At 64.4% G+C, this 13,257-nt stretch overlaps 1 protein-coding gene across 1 annotated transcript in view; it reads right to left on the bottom strand.

Moving 5' to 3' along the window:
• Positions 1-5,589: 5,589 nt before the first annotated feature.
• LOC111147107 (G protein-coupled receptor kinase 1) overlaps positions 5,590-13,257 on the bottom strand; it is an 11,416-nt gene continuing 3,748 nt past the window's right edge. The window contains exons 3-7 of the mRNA XM_022503001.1: positions 12,009-12,166; positions 11,468-11,551; positions 9,132-9,256; positions 6,869-7,070; positions 5,590-5,917 (exon numbers count right to left, since the gene is read on the bottom strand). Of these exons, the coding sequence (XP_022358709.1) occupies positions 5,619-5,917; positions 6,869-7,070; positions 9,132-9,256; positions 11,468-11,551; positions 12,009-12,166 (868 nt within the window). The 3' untranslated portion in view covers positions 5,590-5,618. The remainder of the gene's footprint in view (positions 5,918-6,868; positions 7,071-9,131; positions 9,257-11,467; positions 11,552-12,008; positions 12,167-13,257) is intronic.

The following is a 13,257-nucleotide window of genomic DNA, read 5'->3' as shown; positions in this document are numbered from 1 at the left end:
CCGAGAGGGCAGGTGTCGGTCCCTGTCTGTCCTCACAGGTGAGGTGGGACAGGACAGGAGACGTTCTCAGAGACATGAATTTTTTAAATTAAAAACACTCTCCGGGCTTTGCCAGAAGGGCCTGTGAGCGCGATCTCTCTAACGAGCCTGCGCAGGAAGGCTCCCTGCGTCCCCGGGAGCTCCCGTTTCAAGGTCCCTGCACTCACACGCCCCCCACCCCAGACGCCCGAGGCCCACCCACGAGTCCTGGGGAGCAGGAATGCCCTTCCCGCTGCAGATTCGGCAAACACAGGCTCGTCCAGTGTCCCGTTTCGGGGAGACGACCTGCATGTGCCTGCAGCTGGGAGTCCAACCTGTGGACAGGACCGCGAGCCGCCGTGCCCGGGGCAGGCTCCCGCACAGCTGAGGCACTCGGGGGAAGGACGGCGCACCCCTCGCTTCCCCGGTGTGGAGGCTGCACCCAGGGAGCCTCACGGTGAGCGGGACCTGGGCTGGGCGGTGGAAGGCGGGCAGCGGCGCCGCACGCGGCTCCTCTCATCACACCGGGGTCACAGCCTGGCCCCCGACGGCCTCCGAGCTCCCCGCTGACCCTGGAGGAAGAAGCCTGACCGTAGAAACACCTTTTCTCCACGTAACTGGGGGTGAGGTTCGGTTTTCACAAACCCAAAGCAAGGCCCTTGTCTGCGTCTTACGTGGTCTGGGTAGCACCTGAGCCCACCTCGGGCTTGCGTTTAATTCCACACTTTCAGGTTGAGGCCTGCCTCGTGTCCGCTGGCCTGGCCTGGGCTCGGCCCGGCTCTCCCGGGCCAGGCGGCCTGAGCGTGCACCCTGGCGGCGAGGAGGGAGCCCGGGAGGCTGGGGCGTCGGCGCGGCGCCGTGATCGAGGGAGCTAATCTAGGGAGACCGTAGACAAGTGGCCGCCCGCTGGCCGTGAGGGGTCCTGGGAAGCCCGGCACGGGTGTTGGCCGGACGTGCGGGGTCGCCAGCTGTCCCGCAGGCACTCTCTGCCATGTGCTGCAAGCCCTGCTGGGTGGTCTCGGCATCCATGCCGCGTGATGCCATTTCCAGATGTCCTTCCCACGTCATGGTGTGCAAGGGACTGTCCACTGCACCCTGGGCCTCCGGTGCCATGTTAGTAACACTGGGTCTCCCTGGAGGAATGTATCTGTGCTGCTGTGCCCCAACACGGTGCCCACAGGGAGGGCCACCAGCTTACTACTCCTCTCACTGTCCACACCAGGGGGACACAGGGAGGAGGGGTGGGGAGGGTCTCATTCCCGCGGGGCTCAGCACCGCTGTGTGCAGGACTCAGAGCCTTGTCACAGACGAGGGAGGGTGGAGGTCCAGGGTCCACTCAGCTATGCTGGTGCACGGGGACGAGGCCATGCATGTCCCTCGTGGGCCCGGCCTCACTGGGCTGGTTCCCCCATGGCCCTCTGGATGGAGAGCCACTCCCCCCAGGGCTGCTTTCCTCTGTGCTTGTGGTGGCCTCGCCAGTGCCTGGCATAGGTCCCAGGAGGCACAAGTGTCCTCCTCAGTCCAGGCCCAGCCAGCTGCTTCCTTCTCTCCACACTCGGCCTTCCTAGGGGGGTCCTGAGCTGGTGTGGCCCCAGCTGCCCTCACGGGTGGGGCGGGGGGGGGGGGACAAGAGCCTGTCATGCCCAGAACCAGAGCTAACTTCAAACTTATGCTCCCAGCCCTCTGGGTGACAGCGGTCCCACTCCGGGCTGCCCTGCAAGGGCTTGGGCAGAGTGACTGTCAAGAACACCATTGCCTGTGGGACCCACAGGAGTAAGGACAGCCAGACCTGCTCCCGTGAGCCCCTGTGCAACCCCACCAACCCGTCCTCCGCACTGACTGATTCCCTGTCCACCCCGGGCTCCCAGGGCCCTGCCTGGGGATAAGCAGAGGAAGGGTAGAATTGAGCTTACAACGGGTGCTGGGCCACCCACGGCCACGGAGGAAGCCTCTGTGCACCCACGCGGACGGGCGTCTCAGCACCTGGCTTACACGTGGGCCGGTGGGGCATGGGAGGGGCATGCAACAGGTGGCAGCAGAGCACGGAGAGGAGACACGCGCGGCCCCCGTGCTTTCCCGCAGCGTCTGCTACGACGCTCACACCTGCCCTTCCCGGCACATGCAGCGGCTCATCCTGCCCTTCAGCCAGCGGGTCCGTCAGCACTGGCCCACGTGCCCTCTGGTCCACCTCTGTCCACGGCAGCCACAGGGCCACTTCCTTAAGCAGTGTCTCCGACAGCTGTGTGGAAAGGAAGGGAACCACACCTGCAAACACCTCCAACCACCACCAGTAGCAGAATAAACCCACACGAGGCCCGGTGGAGGGAGCTGGGTGGAGGTGTGCAAATCCAGGTGACTTGGGATGCGAAGTCTGGGAAGGAGGGGCCCTGCAAGCACTTTCCTTACGTCCAACAGTCATGAGAGAGGAGAGCGGGTTGTGCGCGTGAGTCTGCGTGTGTGTGCGTGCATCTGTGTGCCTGCATGTGTGTGCACGTGTGTGTGCACGTGTATACGCGTGTCTGCAGGTGTGTGCCAGGGTATATGCGTGTCTGCCTGTGTGCACATGTACATGCACGTGTGTGCATAGCGGTGTGTGCGTGCATGTGCACAGGTGTGTGTGACTTTGAAGGAAAGAACTTAAGTACCATTCACACCATCACCCAGAATCTGTTCTCTGTTTTACCTTTTATTTTTGCCTTCTTCTGCTTGAACAGAAACTGCATTTTGTTTTTCACAAAAATTTCACAAAATTTCACAAAAAATTGCATGTGTCCTTTGGACCCCAGTGTTTCCAGGGTCCATCTGCTGCCTGGCCTCCCCCGGGGAGAAACCCCGTGGATGCTTTCCCCACCATGGTGCATGTCTGGGAACCCCAGACACGGGGGTGATTATTGCCGGGCTGTGGCTTGTGCCGTAGCTGGGCAAGTGGCTAAGACCACCCTGAGGGGGAATCGAGGCCGGTTTGGAAGACCGTCGGTGGCTGTGGCGCGCAGGACCATAGGGGCAGTGGTGGTCAGGGGATTCCCCCCTCAGGCCTGGTGTGGGCAGCCCCCGAGCCAGAGACAAGCCCACAGATGCCCAAAGGCCCTGACAGCCACCAAGGCTGAGCATCCAGGACAGGCGGTGTGTCCCCTAGACCCAGGCCACAGCTGAGGGGAGGACCCTCATACGTGTGGGCCAACCAGAGCCCTGGGACTGAAAGACACCCACAGCAGGGACCTCCTGAGATAGTGAACAAAGTCCCAAGCACCAGAGCCCCCATGGGACTGCCAGGAGTGCTCATTGGAGGGGGCGTCCCACGGGACCTGCAGTGTCCACACGCCCTGGACTTCGCACAGCAGCGCCTGGAGCTATGAGAGTGTGCGCATGGTCGCCTCTAGATGGGGGAGCCAGGGGTAGGGGTGCTGCGGCAAAGCCCCATTCCCAACAGATGGAGAGACAGCTGAAGTCATGGCCACAACCCACCAGACCCGCTGGCTCAGTGCACTGACTAGCCCACCAGACCCGCTGGCTCAGTGCAGGGCCTAGCCGCTGACTGACCCGTGCCGGCCGGGATCTGTCCCAGGCCGGCGGCCGGCAAACCACACCGGGTGACTGGAGTGTCAGGACAGCCCCTGCAGCACACCAGGACGCACCCTGAGGACAGTACTTGCTGTTCCCCTGAAATTCAGATGCAGCTGCTGTCCCGCATCTCACCAAGAAGCCCGGGCAGAGGGTGCCCCACCGGCCGCTGGTGCTACAGGGGGCCTGGCTCCAGGCCTCCTCCCACAAATGCAGAGAAGTGACCCGTCGACCCTCGCCCAGACGGTGTGCTCTGTCCTGCTTTGGGGAGGGCGCAGCAGTGTGTCCCTGGGCCTGGGCTGCCTGCAGGGACATACCGGGCACTTCCACTCACCTGCTAGAAAGCCCTGGACGCCCCTCCAGGCCCACCCGGAGCATTCTTTGCCTCTGGCGGGCCACGCGCACAGCCAGGGGACAAGGCTGTCGTCCAAGGGCATGCTCAGAGGCTCTGTGTGCATAACGTCTTCTCAAGAACTCACGTGATTTTCTCCACCACCTACTGGCCTCTGCACCCCAGACAACTGTGTGCCACACGTGAGTGCTGGGGACACGGCACCTGCAGAGCCCTGCACCAGACAGGAGGGGGTCCCAGCAGAGTTGTGGGCTGCAGAATCCCTGTTCCCTGAGGGTGGGGTGAGTGACCACACGTAGACATCTGCGGGCAACAGATGCCCGAACCCTCGGGGTTGACAGCATGAGGACGGGGACGGCCCAACGCTCAGGGGGACGGCTGCTGGGAGAGGAGGCAGTCAGCCCAGCACAGGTGCTAACACGAGGCAAGACGCTGTCTTTTGGACTCCCTCACGGGTCCTCACACCAGCCCCCCGAAAGTTAAACGCCAGGGTATCCTCTGACACCCGGGGGGGGGGGGTCTGCCCACGTGATACCCCGTGCCCTGCATCTCACAACCGCACCACGTGGCTCTCTGCCTGGACCAGCACGTGACCCGGCTGGTGAGGTGCAGGGACTCTGAAGTTCTTCCCTAGAAGAGGAAGAGACCCTTCTGGAAGGTACCCCAGTGCCCCAAACCACAGCTCCTCCCCAGGGGTGGGCGCCACCGAGGGAGTCCCAGCCCGATGCCAGCAAAGCCTGACCAGGAGCGAACGTGGTCTCTTGGAGGCCACTGCCACCAAAACCACGTGCTTCCGTTCAGATGCGTAAAGGCTCCGGGGACGCCGAGGCGGAGGAGAAGCGGGAGACGCGGGAGCCGATGAGGGCAGTGCCCAGGGCCACAGGCAGAGGGAGGGCACGTCTGTGCTTCAGAGCACTGGGGCCCGGCTGCAGGCGTGGGGATGGAGACGGCCTGTCCCCGGCCAGCTGCCGGTCTGCCCCGACGCCAGGAGGCAGAGCAGGGAGGCAAGCAGGTGCGCGGGGTGGAGAGAAGATTCCCGCACACCTGTCTGCCCAGGGGCGGGCGGCGTTGGGCCCGGGTGCCGTCAGCTGGAGGTGTTCTCAAGACGAAAAGAACCGGGGACAGGCTGCTGTGGTCGCTCTCAGCCCCCCAGCCCCATCCCCTCCTCTCCCCTGGGACACGGGGGCCCCAGCCTGGAAAAGGCCACCCCTCGGAGCCCACACCGTTCAGCACCTGGCTGATGCCAGCGTCACCGTCACGCGGAGGGTGACCGGCCCTGGGGGGCGAGGCAGGCCCCCCCCCCGGCCTCTCCACTGGCGCTCGGAAGCCCATGGGCACAGTTTGCCAGCCCCTGAGCGAAGCGGAAAAGGCCTCAAACTGAGGGCCAGGCTCTGGGCAGATGCAGGTGAGGGGTCAGGAAACACGGGCTGCGTGTCCCCAGCACGAGCTGCCCTCTGCCCAGCGGTGGGCTGGCGTGTCCACGGGAGTCCTTGGGTTAGGCCTGGTGGTCTAGTCCATCTGGGGACCACCGCGGTGTCTTACTGAGTGACATGGGGCAGGGAGCGGACTATTTACAGGCCGGACGTGTGTCCACACCGAGCCTCTCTCCCGACGGTGCCGCGGGTGCCTGGCGGCTCATGCAGCCGTGCTCGCCCCTGCGGGCTGCAGAGCTCCTCCCCCTGCACATTTAGGAGACCAGACACATCCCTGACTTGGACGCCGAGGCCGCCCCCTCTGCAGTCACACCCTTCATGTCGTCGGGCATCTGCCCGTCAGAACGCCACACGTTCAGCTCCGCAAACACGCCCGTCTCGATCATCTCCTCCTGCCAAGGGATGGGACAGCTGCCGGTCGCAAATTCCTGGAAGAACTCAGCATCGGCTTTGTCGAAGGCCACACCCTTGACGGTGGAGAAGGCGCCCACATCCTGGATGTTCTTGGCGTAGACCGTCCTGGAGTCCGGGACGAATGGGGGTGTCAGCATCCCTGGGAGGAGAGAAAGCACACGACATATGACACTTAAGTGGGAGGGAGCAGCTGTGTGCTCAGTGAGCAGGGTCACCCGCCCAGGTGCCCCAGGGGCTCAGGAAAGCTCTCGGGTGCCTCGCAGCCTGCTGAGCAAGACACAAGGAACTTCGCGTCCAGGCAAGGGACGGAGGGCTCTGGCCCGTGTCCCACGCCAGCCTCCCCAGGGGCGTCGTCATCTGCAGGTGGGACGCCCCGCAGCCAGCAACCCAGGACTGCGCTCCTGTCTTCTTTCCAAAGCTGGCTCCTCCCCCAACCTGCTCAGGAGCCGCAGTGCCCCAGTCGCCAGACACAGAACATCAGCTACGTGACCCTGGTGGCCCTCCTGCCCTTCCTTTCCGTGCGGCCCCCGGGCTAAGCACTCTGCCGGACCCACGCAGTGGCCCTGGGGACCCTCCAGCCTCTCCTGGCGCCCAGCTCCCCCCACCCCAGAAGAAGGAACTTCTCTCCTCAGGCCGTGGCGGTGAGTCCCGTGTTCACGTGGCCTCTGTAGGCTCTGGGGCAGGGCCTGCACACGCACCTGCCACAGCCAACAACACACCAGCCGAATGGGCAAGTGTCTTCCGCACACGCAGCTGGAAGACTCCTGCACTGTCTTGGCTTAGGGGCTCCTTAAAAGTACGGGGCATAGAAAGTCACTGCTGCAGGTCTGGGCCCTCAGTTCAAAGATCAGCAGCATGTCCCCCACGCACGCCAACCAGCCTCCCCCAGCCCAAGAAACCTGTGTGCTACCACCCAGCTTGGGGCGTGGGGTGACGGGACGTGGAGACAGGGGTTACTCAGGGGCAGGAGGGTGGCCGGGGGGAGCCCAGAAGGCGCCAAGCAAGGCCCTTTGCTGGGGCCAGGCCAGCAAGGACCTGCCGGCGGACCCGCCCCGCACGGCCCCCTGGGTCCGAAGGAGCACAGACACACCAGCCTCGAGCTGTCTCCAGTTAATGTCCTTGAAGAGGGGGCTGGTGCGAAGCCCGTCACACGTCCCGTCTCTGAAACCCAGGCGCTTCTCGGGGTCCTTCTCGAGCAGCGCCTCGCAGAAGTCCTTGCTGGCCTGGCTGAACTTGTCCGGGTACTTGACGGCCTCGGACAGGATCCTCTGCTTGAGCTCCTTGTTCTCCACCTGCACGGCGGGACATGCCACGTCACCGGGAGCCCGCTGAGCCCACGGGGGGATGTGCCCAGCTCAGCCAGTGCACCTCCCGGGAAGACGCCGGGCAGAAGTGACAGAGGAGGTGATGGGACAGACGTGACAGTGGAGGTGACTGAGGAGGTAACAGTGGAGGTGATAGGACAGAGGTGACGGTGGAGGTGACTGAGGAGGTGACGGGACGGAGGTGACGGTGGAGGTGATGGGACGGAGGTGACGGTGGAGGTGATGGTGGAGGTGACGGTGGAGGTGACTGAGGAGGTGACGGTGGAGGTGACTGAGGAGGTGACGGGACGGAGGTGACTGAGGAGGTGACGGTGGAGGTGACAAAGGAGGTGACGGGACGGAGGTGATGGTGGAGGTGATGGTGGAGGTGATGGTGGAGGTGACAGAGGAGGTGACGGGAAGGAGGTGACGGTGGAGGTGACCGTGGAAGTGACAGAGGAGGTGACGGGACAGAGGTGACGGTGGAGGTGACGGGACGGAGGTGACGATGGAGGTGACTGAGGAGGTGACGGTGGAGGTGACAGAGAAGGTGACAGGAGGTGACAGAGGAGGTGACGGGACAGAGGTGACGGTGGAGGTGATGGTGGAGGTGACTGAGGAGGTGACTGAGGAGGTGACGGTGGAGGTGACAGAGGAGGTGACGGGACAGAGGTGACGGTGGAGGTGACTGAGGAGGTGACGGTGGAGGTGACAGAGGAGGTGACAGAGGAGGTGACGGGACGGAGGTGACTGAGGAGGTGACGGGACGGAGGTGACGGTGGAGGTGACCAGTCACCTCCGCCATCACCTCCACCATCATCCCCACTGTCACCTCCACCTCCACCTGGTGTCTGATTCTGAGCGCTTTTCCGGAGAACCCTGTTGCCAGTGACGGGGTGTCGGGCCTGCACGGTCAGCAGGGAGCCCCACAAGGAGCCCCGAGGTGCCCTGTGCCCTCTGAACCCTGGGTCCACCCCGGCTCGGGCAGACCCCGGCCGTGGGTTCTCACCACACACAGATTCACCTTTCCTAAAATCGCACAGCTGCGGGCTCTCGCGAGTGACTCTCGGGTGGGACACACACTCCCCCACGGGCCGGGCCGGGAGACCAGGAGCCACGGCGGCCCCTGAGCCCCGTTCGGCCGAGCCCATCGCGCTCACCACACACAGGAGACCGGGCTTCCGGTCAGGGCCCAGGCACCCCCTCTCTGTGTTCCGGAGAGAACTGCGCTTCTCCCCACGGAAGGCGGCGGCCACCCTGCCTCGAGTGAGTCCGTGGGCCATCGGTCCGACAGCCTGGGCTCAGCTCACGTCTCTCGGTCACATTCTGGTGATTCTCAGAGTATTTCACACCGTCGTTGTTCTACTTGTCCCGGTGAGCTGAGACCAGAGCTCACGAGTTGTGAAGCCCCGCAGGGCTGTGAGCTCCGGCCCTGGAGGCCCGCGGACAGCTCCTGGGACCGAGCGCCGCGGCTCGCTCGGGACTCCGGCCCACGGTGACCTGACCGAGGTGCGCCGGGAACCAAAAGGTTCGCCTGACTTGCTTGACCGCAGCCTCGGCTCTGTTACGGGCCCTGAGCTGGCCCCGAGAGGTCTGAGGTGAGCCGGCACCTGTGGTTCTGGGGCCGCAGCTGGAGCACCCCTGGACTCGCCGGGGCAGACGGGGCAGGGGGAGGGCATGGGGGCCTGGGGTCGGGCACCGTGAGGCGGGCCCGCTCTTCAGAAAGGCTGCGGGGCCGGATGGAGAGCTCGCGGTCCGCCGTGGAGCACAAAAGGGGGTTGCCTATGGCCCTGTCTCTCCGCCCCAGGGCTGGCTTGGGCTGGGGGGAGCTGAGGGCTGCTTGTGGGAGGCGGGGCTTGGGAAGTCCCGGCCGGCGGTTCCTGAAACGCTTGTCAGCGTGGGGCTCCACGAGGTGAGGTCACCACTTGTCCCCTCTCCTGCCCGGGAAGGATGTACCATGAGAGGCCCCTTGTGTTCAAGGTCCGAGCAGCGGCTCCCCCAAGGAGGGGTCACAGGGCAGCCGCAGGACCCGTGTGCGTGCCCTCCTACCTTCTCTCCGCGGGCGCGGAAGGGCCCTCTGGCTGCGATCATCTCATACAGCGTGACGCCCAGGGCGAAGTAGTCCACGGAGAAGCCGTACTCCTCCCCCCGCAGGAGCTCAGGGGCCATGAACCCTGTGGGCAGAAGCGGGCGCAGACTCCGGCGCGGCCCGGGCACGGAGCACGCACTCGGCCCGGGCAGGCGCGTCCCACACGGGGCTCCCTGCGCGCCCGCGGGCGGGCTCCTCGCCCCGACCCCTCCGCGGTGGGGCTGCCCTGGGCGCCGCGCACCGGGGAGCCCTTGCCCACACCGAAACTTGGAGCCCCGCAGTCGTCACAGCCGGAAATGCCTGCGGACGCTGCTGAGTGTCTCCTCCGGGCAGCACCGCCCCGGTCCAGCCGCGGCCTCTCGTGAGCTTGAAGCCCCGCCTCCCCGTGGCACGTCCTGCAGCCGGAGCCGTGGCCCTGGCTGGCCACGTAGGCGCAAGCGTGACCCGTGGCGTCGTGGTCAGGCGCTACCAGCTCCTTCCCGAAAGGGCACAGAAGGGCCGATTTAAGCCAACACAACCCAGAGAGCAAACGGACGCACGCCGTTGCCAGCTGGCACCACACGAGGGGGGCTGGGGCCACGCACGAGCTCACATCCCCGAAGCACGTCCTGGGCTTTCCCAAACCATCGTGTCGGGGAGCCAGCCAGCACGGGGGAAGGGCCCACGGTCCACTCCGCTGGGACCAGAGCTGGCAGGTGCTGTGGGCGGGGCAGGGGCTGCTCCTGGGCCTGCCGGCTCCAGCGTTCCCAGGGAAGCAAAGCTAACGAGCCTGTTGATTTCTGGGGCCTCCCGACCCTCAACGGATGGTGCTCAGAGCCAGGCTCCAAGAGGGATGTGCTCAGTGCAGCGGCCAGGCTGATGGGGACACAGACTCGCTCCTCCCCGCAGAGGCTACCGGCGCGAAATTCCACAGACCCTCCTGGCCCCGGCACGCTTCACCCCTTCATAGGTCCCACTTTCCGGGAACTGCACTGTTGCTCAGATGGCTCAGATGTGGTGAGAAGGACACGTCTAACAGGCCACCACTTCGAGACAGAAACAGGGTCTGGGGCGACAGCCCAGCAGACCACAGCGAGGGGGTCAGTTTCTGCAATAAACACCCCAGTGGGGGGGGGGGTCCCTGCTCTGCTCCCAACCCCAGCAAGGTGACACACAGCTTTGTGTCCCGAGGAGCTACGTGGCACCTGGGACAAAGTGAGCACCAGGAAAGGCCAGTCCCCAGAACGGGCAGGAGAATGACTGAGCAGGTGTGTGAGCCCAGGTCCCCCGCGTCCCCTGCTCAGAGACAGGCCGGGCCGCAGCGAAGCCTGGGATGCCCTCTGGCGGCCCACAGGGCCCTCACACCCGCAGTCCCAGTCTGACGACCTGAGTCCAGCCTGGGAGCCGCACTCTTTGCGCTTTCTCATGATCTGAATCCCCCTAAAACACAGCAGGAGTGTTCCCACTCCCATGGTCCACTCAGAGCTGGAGCGCCATAGATTCTGGAAAACTCAACTTCAGAGGGACCCTCCCTAACTGAGGCCACAGGTGGGGACAGAGCTGCCACAGCAGCAGGGACAAACCCAGAAGGGCTCAGAGCCCAGGACAGGAGAATCTGGGGACATAAAACAAGGTCCAAGTAGCCCCAAATCCTAGTGACAACAGTCCTTCCTCAAAGCCAAGTCAACCCAGGGACGGGCTGGCTGGGAGCCCTGCCTCCCGGAACATGGCGGCACAGGGGGACAGACCCCCAGGTGCCCGCAGATGGGAGGCGGCGCCCAGCTCCCCAGCAGTCTGGGCTGCCCGCTGCGCCCGCCCCAACGCTGGGGGGTCTCCTCTGTTGTCTGCGGGCCCTGCTTCCCTCCCCACCAGGGCAGAATGTGTTGTGTACAAGCACACAGTGCACACATAGACAGACACACCTGTGCACACACGCACACACATCCTGGACATGGGCAGCCCCCTCCCCTGCAGAGCCAACCCCAGCCACACGGCAGTGGGGGCTGGCCACCCATCACGGCTCTCCCGGTCTATCAACGGTGGGGGGCATGGCTGGAGCCGCTGTAGATGCCCTGGACTCCAACCCCGGGGCCGGGCAGGTTGGACACATGCATCTGCTGATGTCCAGGAGGCCACTGGAGGCAGAAGCCCCCTCACGGAACGGGTGGCCCTCCAGAACCAACAGGTGGGGGACCCCCTGCAGCGGGGTCTGGGCACACCCACTGGCCACACCCAGTGAGTCCACGGTCCGCTGTAAGGGTGCACGGCCTCGCCCCTGCCCCCGCAGAAGAGGCTGCCCCCACCCCTCGGGGCTCACCTGGGGTGCCTGCGTAGCCCTTGGTCTTCGTCTGCCCGTCCTTCAGCTCCACAGCCAGCCCAAGGTCAGAAATGCGGATATTGCCTGAAAGCAAACACGGGCCGAGGTCGCCCGCGGGCCCACAGAACAAAGGCGCCTGGTATCCCTGAGCCTGTGGGAGCCAAGGGCAGCCGCCGCACACGCACGCACGCCCGTGAGCGCCCACACGCGGCACATGCCCACCCCAGGGCCCTGAGGCCTCTGCCGCCCAGGCAGACTGCAGAGGGACGGAGGGGCCCCCGTAGCGCCCAAAACCACCTCCAGAATGCCCCCACGTCTGCACATCTTGTGACACAAAGGGGGGGGGGTATAAGGGACATAAAGGAACCCAGATCTGCATGTTTCCTTCTGATGAGAATCCCTTCAAAGGCAGAGAGAGTAGCCACTCTGTCCTCCCACCGATGCAGGAGAACCTGGCACGGGAGGGCGGGGCAGGGAGGCTGGGAGGAGGAGCGATGGGATAGGGGAGACGGGGTGAGGGGAACCCCAGGGGGCCCCTCACCGTCATCATCCAGAAGCACATTCTCCGGCTTGAGGTCTCGGTAGACAATGCCTCTCTGGTGCAGGTGCTCCAGGCCACTGATGACCTGGGCCGTGTAGAAGACCGCGCGTGGCTCCTGGAAGCCGGGGTTCTCTTCATTCACGTTGTAGATGTGGTACCTAGGGTCAGACCACACAGGGCCCATGCTTCCCTGGCACAGTGAACGGGGCATCCACAGTGGCCATGGGAAAAGAAATCTCAGGGAACAGTGAGAGCCTCAGAGCCCGTGCTGGGTGTCTGGTCATTGTGGGGTCTCAGCATCAGCCTTAAGGACCTGTGGTGGTCTGAGAGCCCCTGGTGGCTTGTCGTGCCCTCACAGGCCCCCCACCACAACTAGTAGGACAGGAGCCGAGGCAAGAGTGCACCATTCTCCCCATCGCCCCCACACTCGCCCGCACCAGCTAGCAAGTGGACCCCGAAGCCGTTTCACCACTGCCAGCCAGAGGACGGGCAGAGCATGGTGGAGCCGGCCCAGGCGAGTGCCCCGCATCACCGCAACCATTAGTAGTCATTCCAGTGTCCGTGTAAGCACGCTGGCCGGCTCCCCGGGCCCGAGCACACGAGTCTGGGGTGGCTCCGGGCAGGGCTCCGGGGTGGGCCTGCTGTGGTTTTCCCGCCAGCCTCCCTCCTCCCCTAGACTGCTGTCTCGTTTTCTCCACTCTTACATTCCACAGAAAAGCAAGACCTAACGAATAAGGGGAAACAAACTGTTAACAGCAGAGAGCGACCAGCGAGAGGCAGGCCAAGAAGCAAGAGAAAAGACCTCGAGTCAGCCATGCTGACAAGACAGATGGTGCCGCGTCAGGGTTACGCTGTAGTGGGTGCCGTGCCGTGTATGTGGCATAGCATGGTGTACGGGAGCAAGAGGTAGCACAGAGGGACATAGTGAGCTCTGCTCTGGCACAGCACAACACTGTGTGACACAGCGGGCTGGAGTGGAGACGGTGGAGAGCAGTAGGATGTGGCATCACACAGGACGGGGGGGACAGTGCGGTGTAGGGTGTTACACGGTGTGCTACGTAGTACAGTGTTGTACGGGGCAGCGGAGGACGCACAGGATGGGATGGTGCAGCGTAGAACACGGTGGCAGCTGTAGTATGGTGTGAGATGGCGTAGCGCATACGGACAGCACGGGGCAGCGTGGTGTAGTACAGTGTGACATAATGTGGGATGGTGAGGTACAGTGTAGGATGGTGTAGCATAGTGTAGG

Source organism: Enhydra lutris, unplaced genomic scaffold, assembly GCF_002288905.1.
Source record: "Enhydra lutris kenyoni isolate GAN:26980312 unplaced genomic scaffold, ASM228890v2 scaffoldscaffold15, whole genome shotgun sequence".
NCBI classification, from domain to species: domain Eukaryota; kingdom Metazoa; phylum Chordata; class Mammalia; order Carnivora; family Mustelidae; genus Enhydra; species Enhydra lutris.
This window is presented reverse-complemented; position numbering and strand designations above follow the sequence as displayed.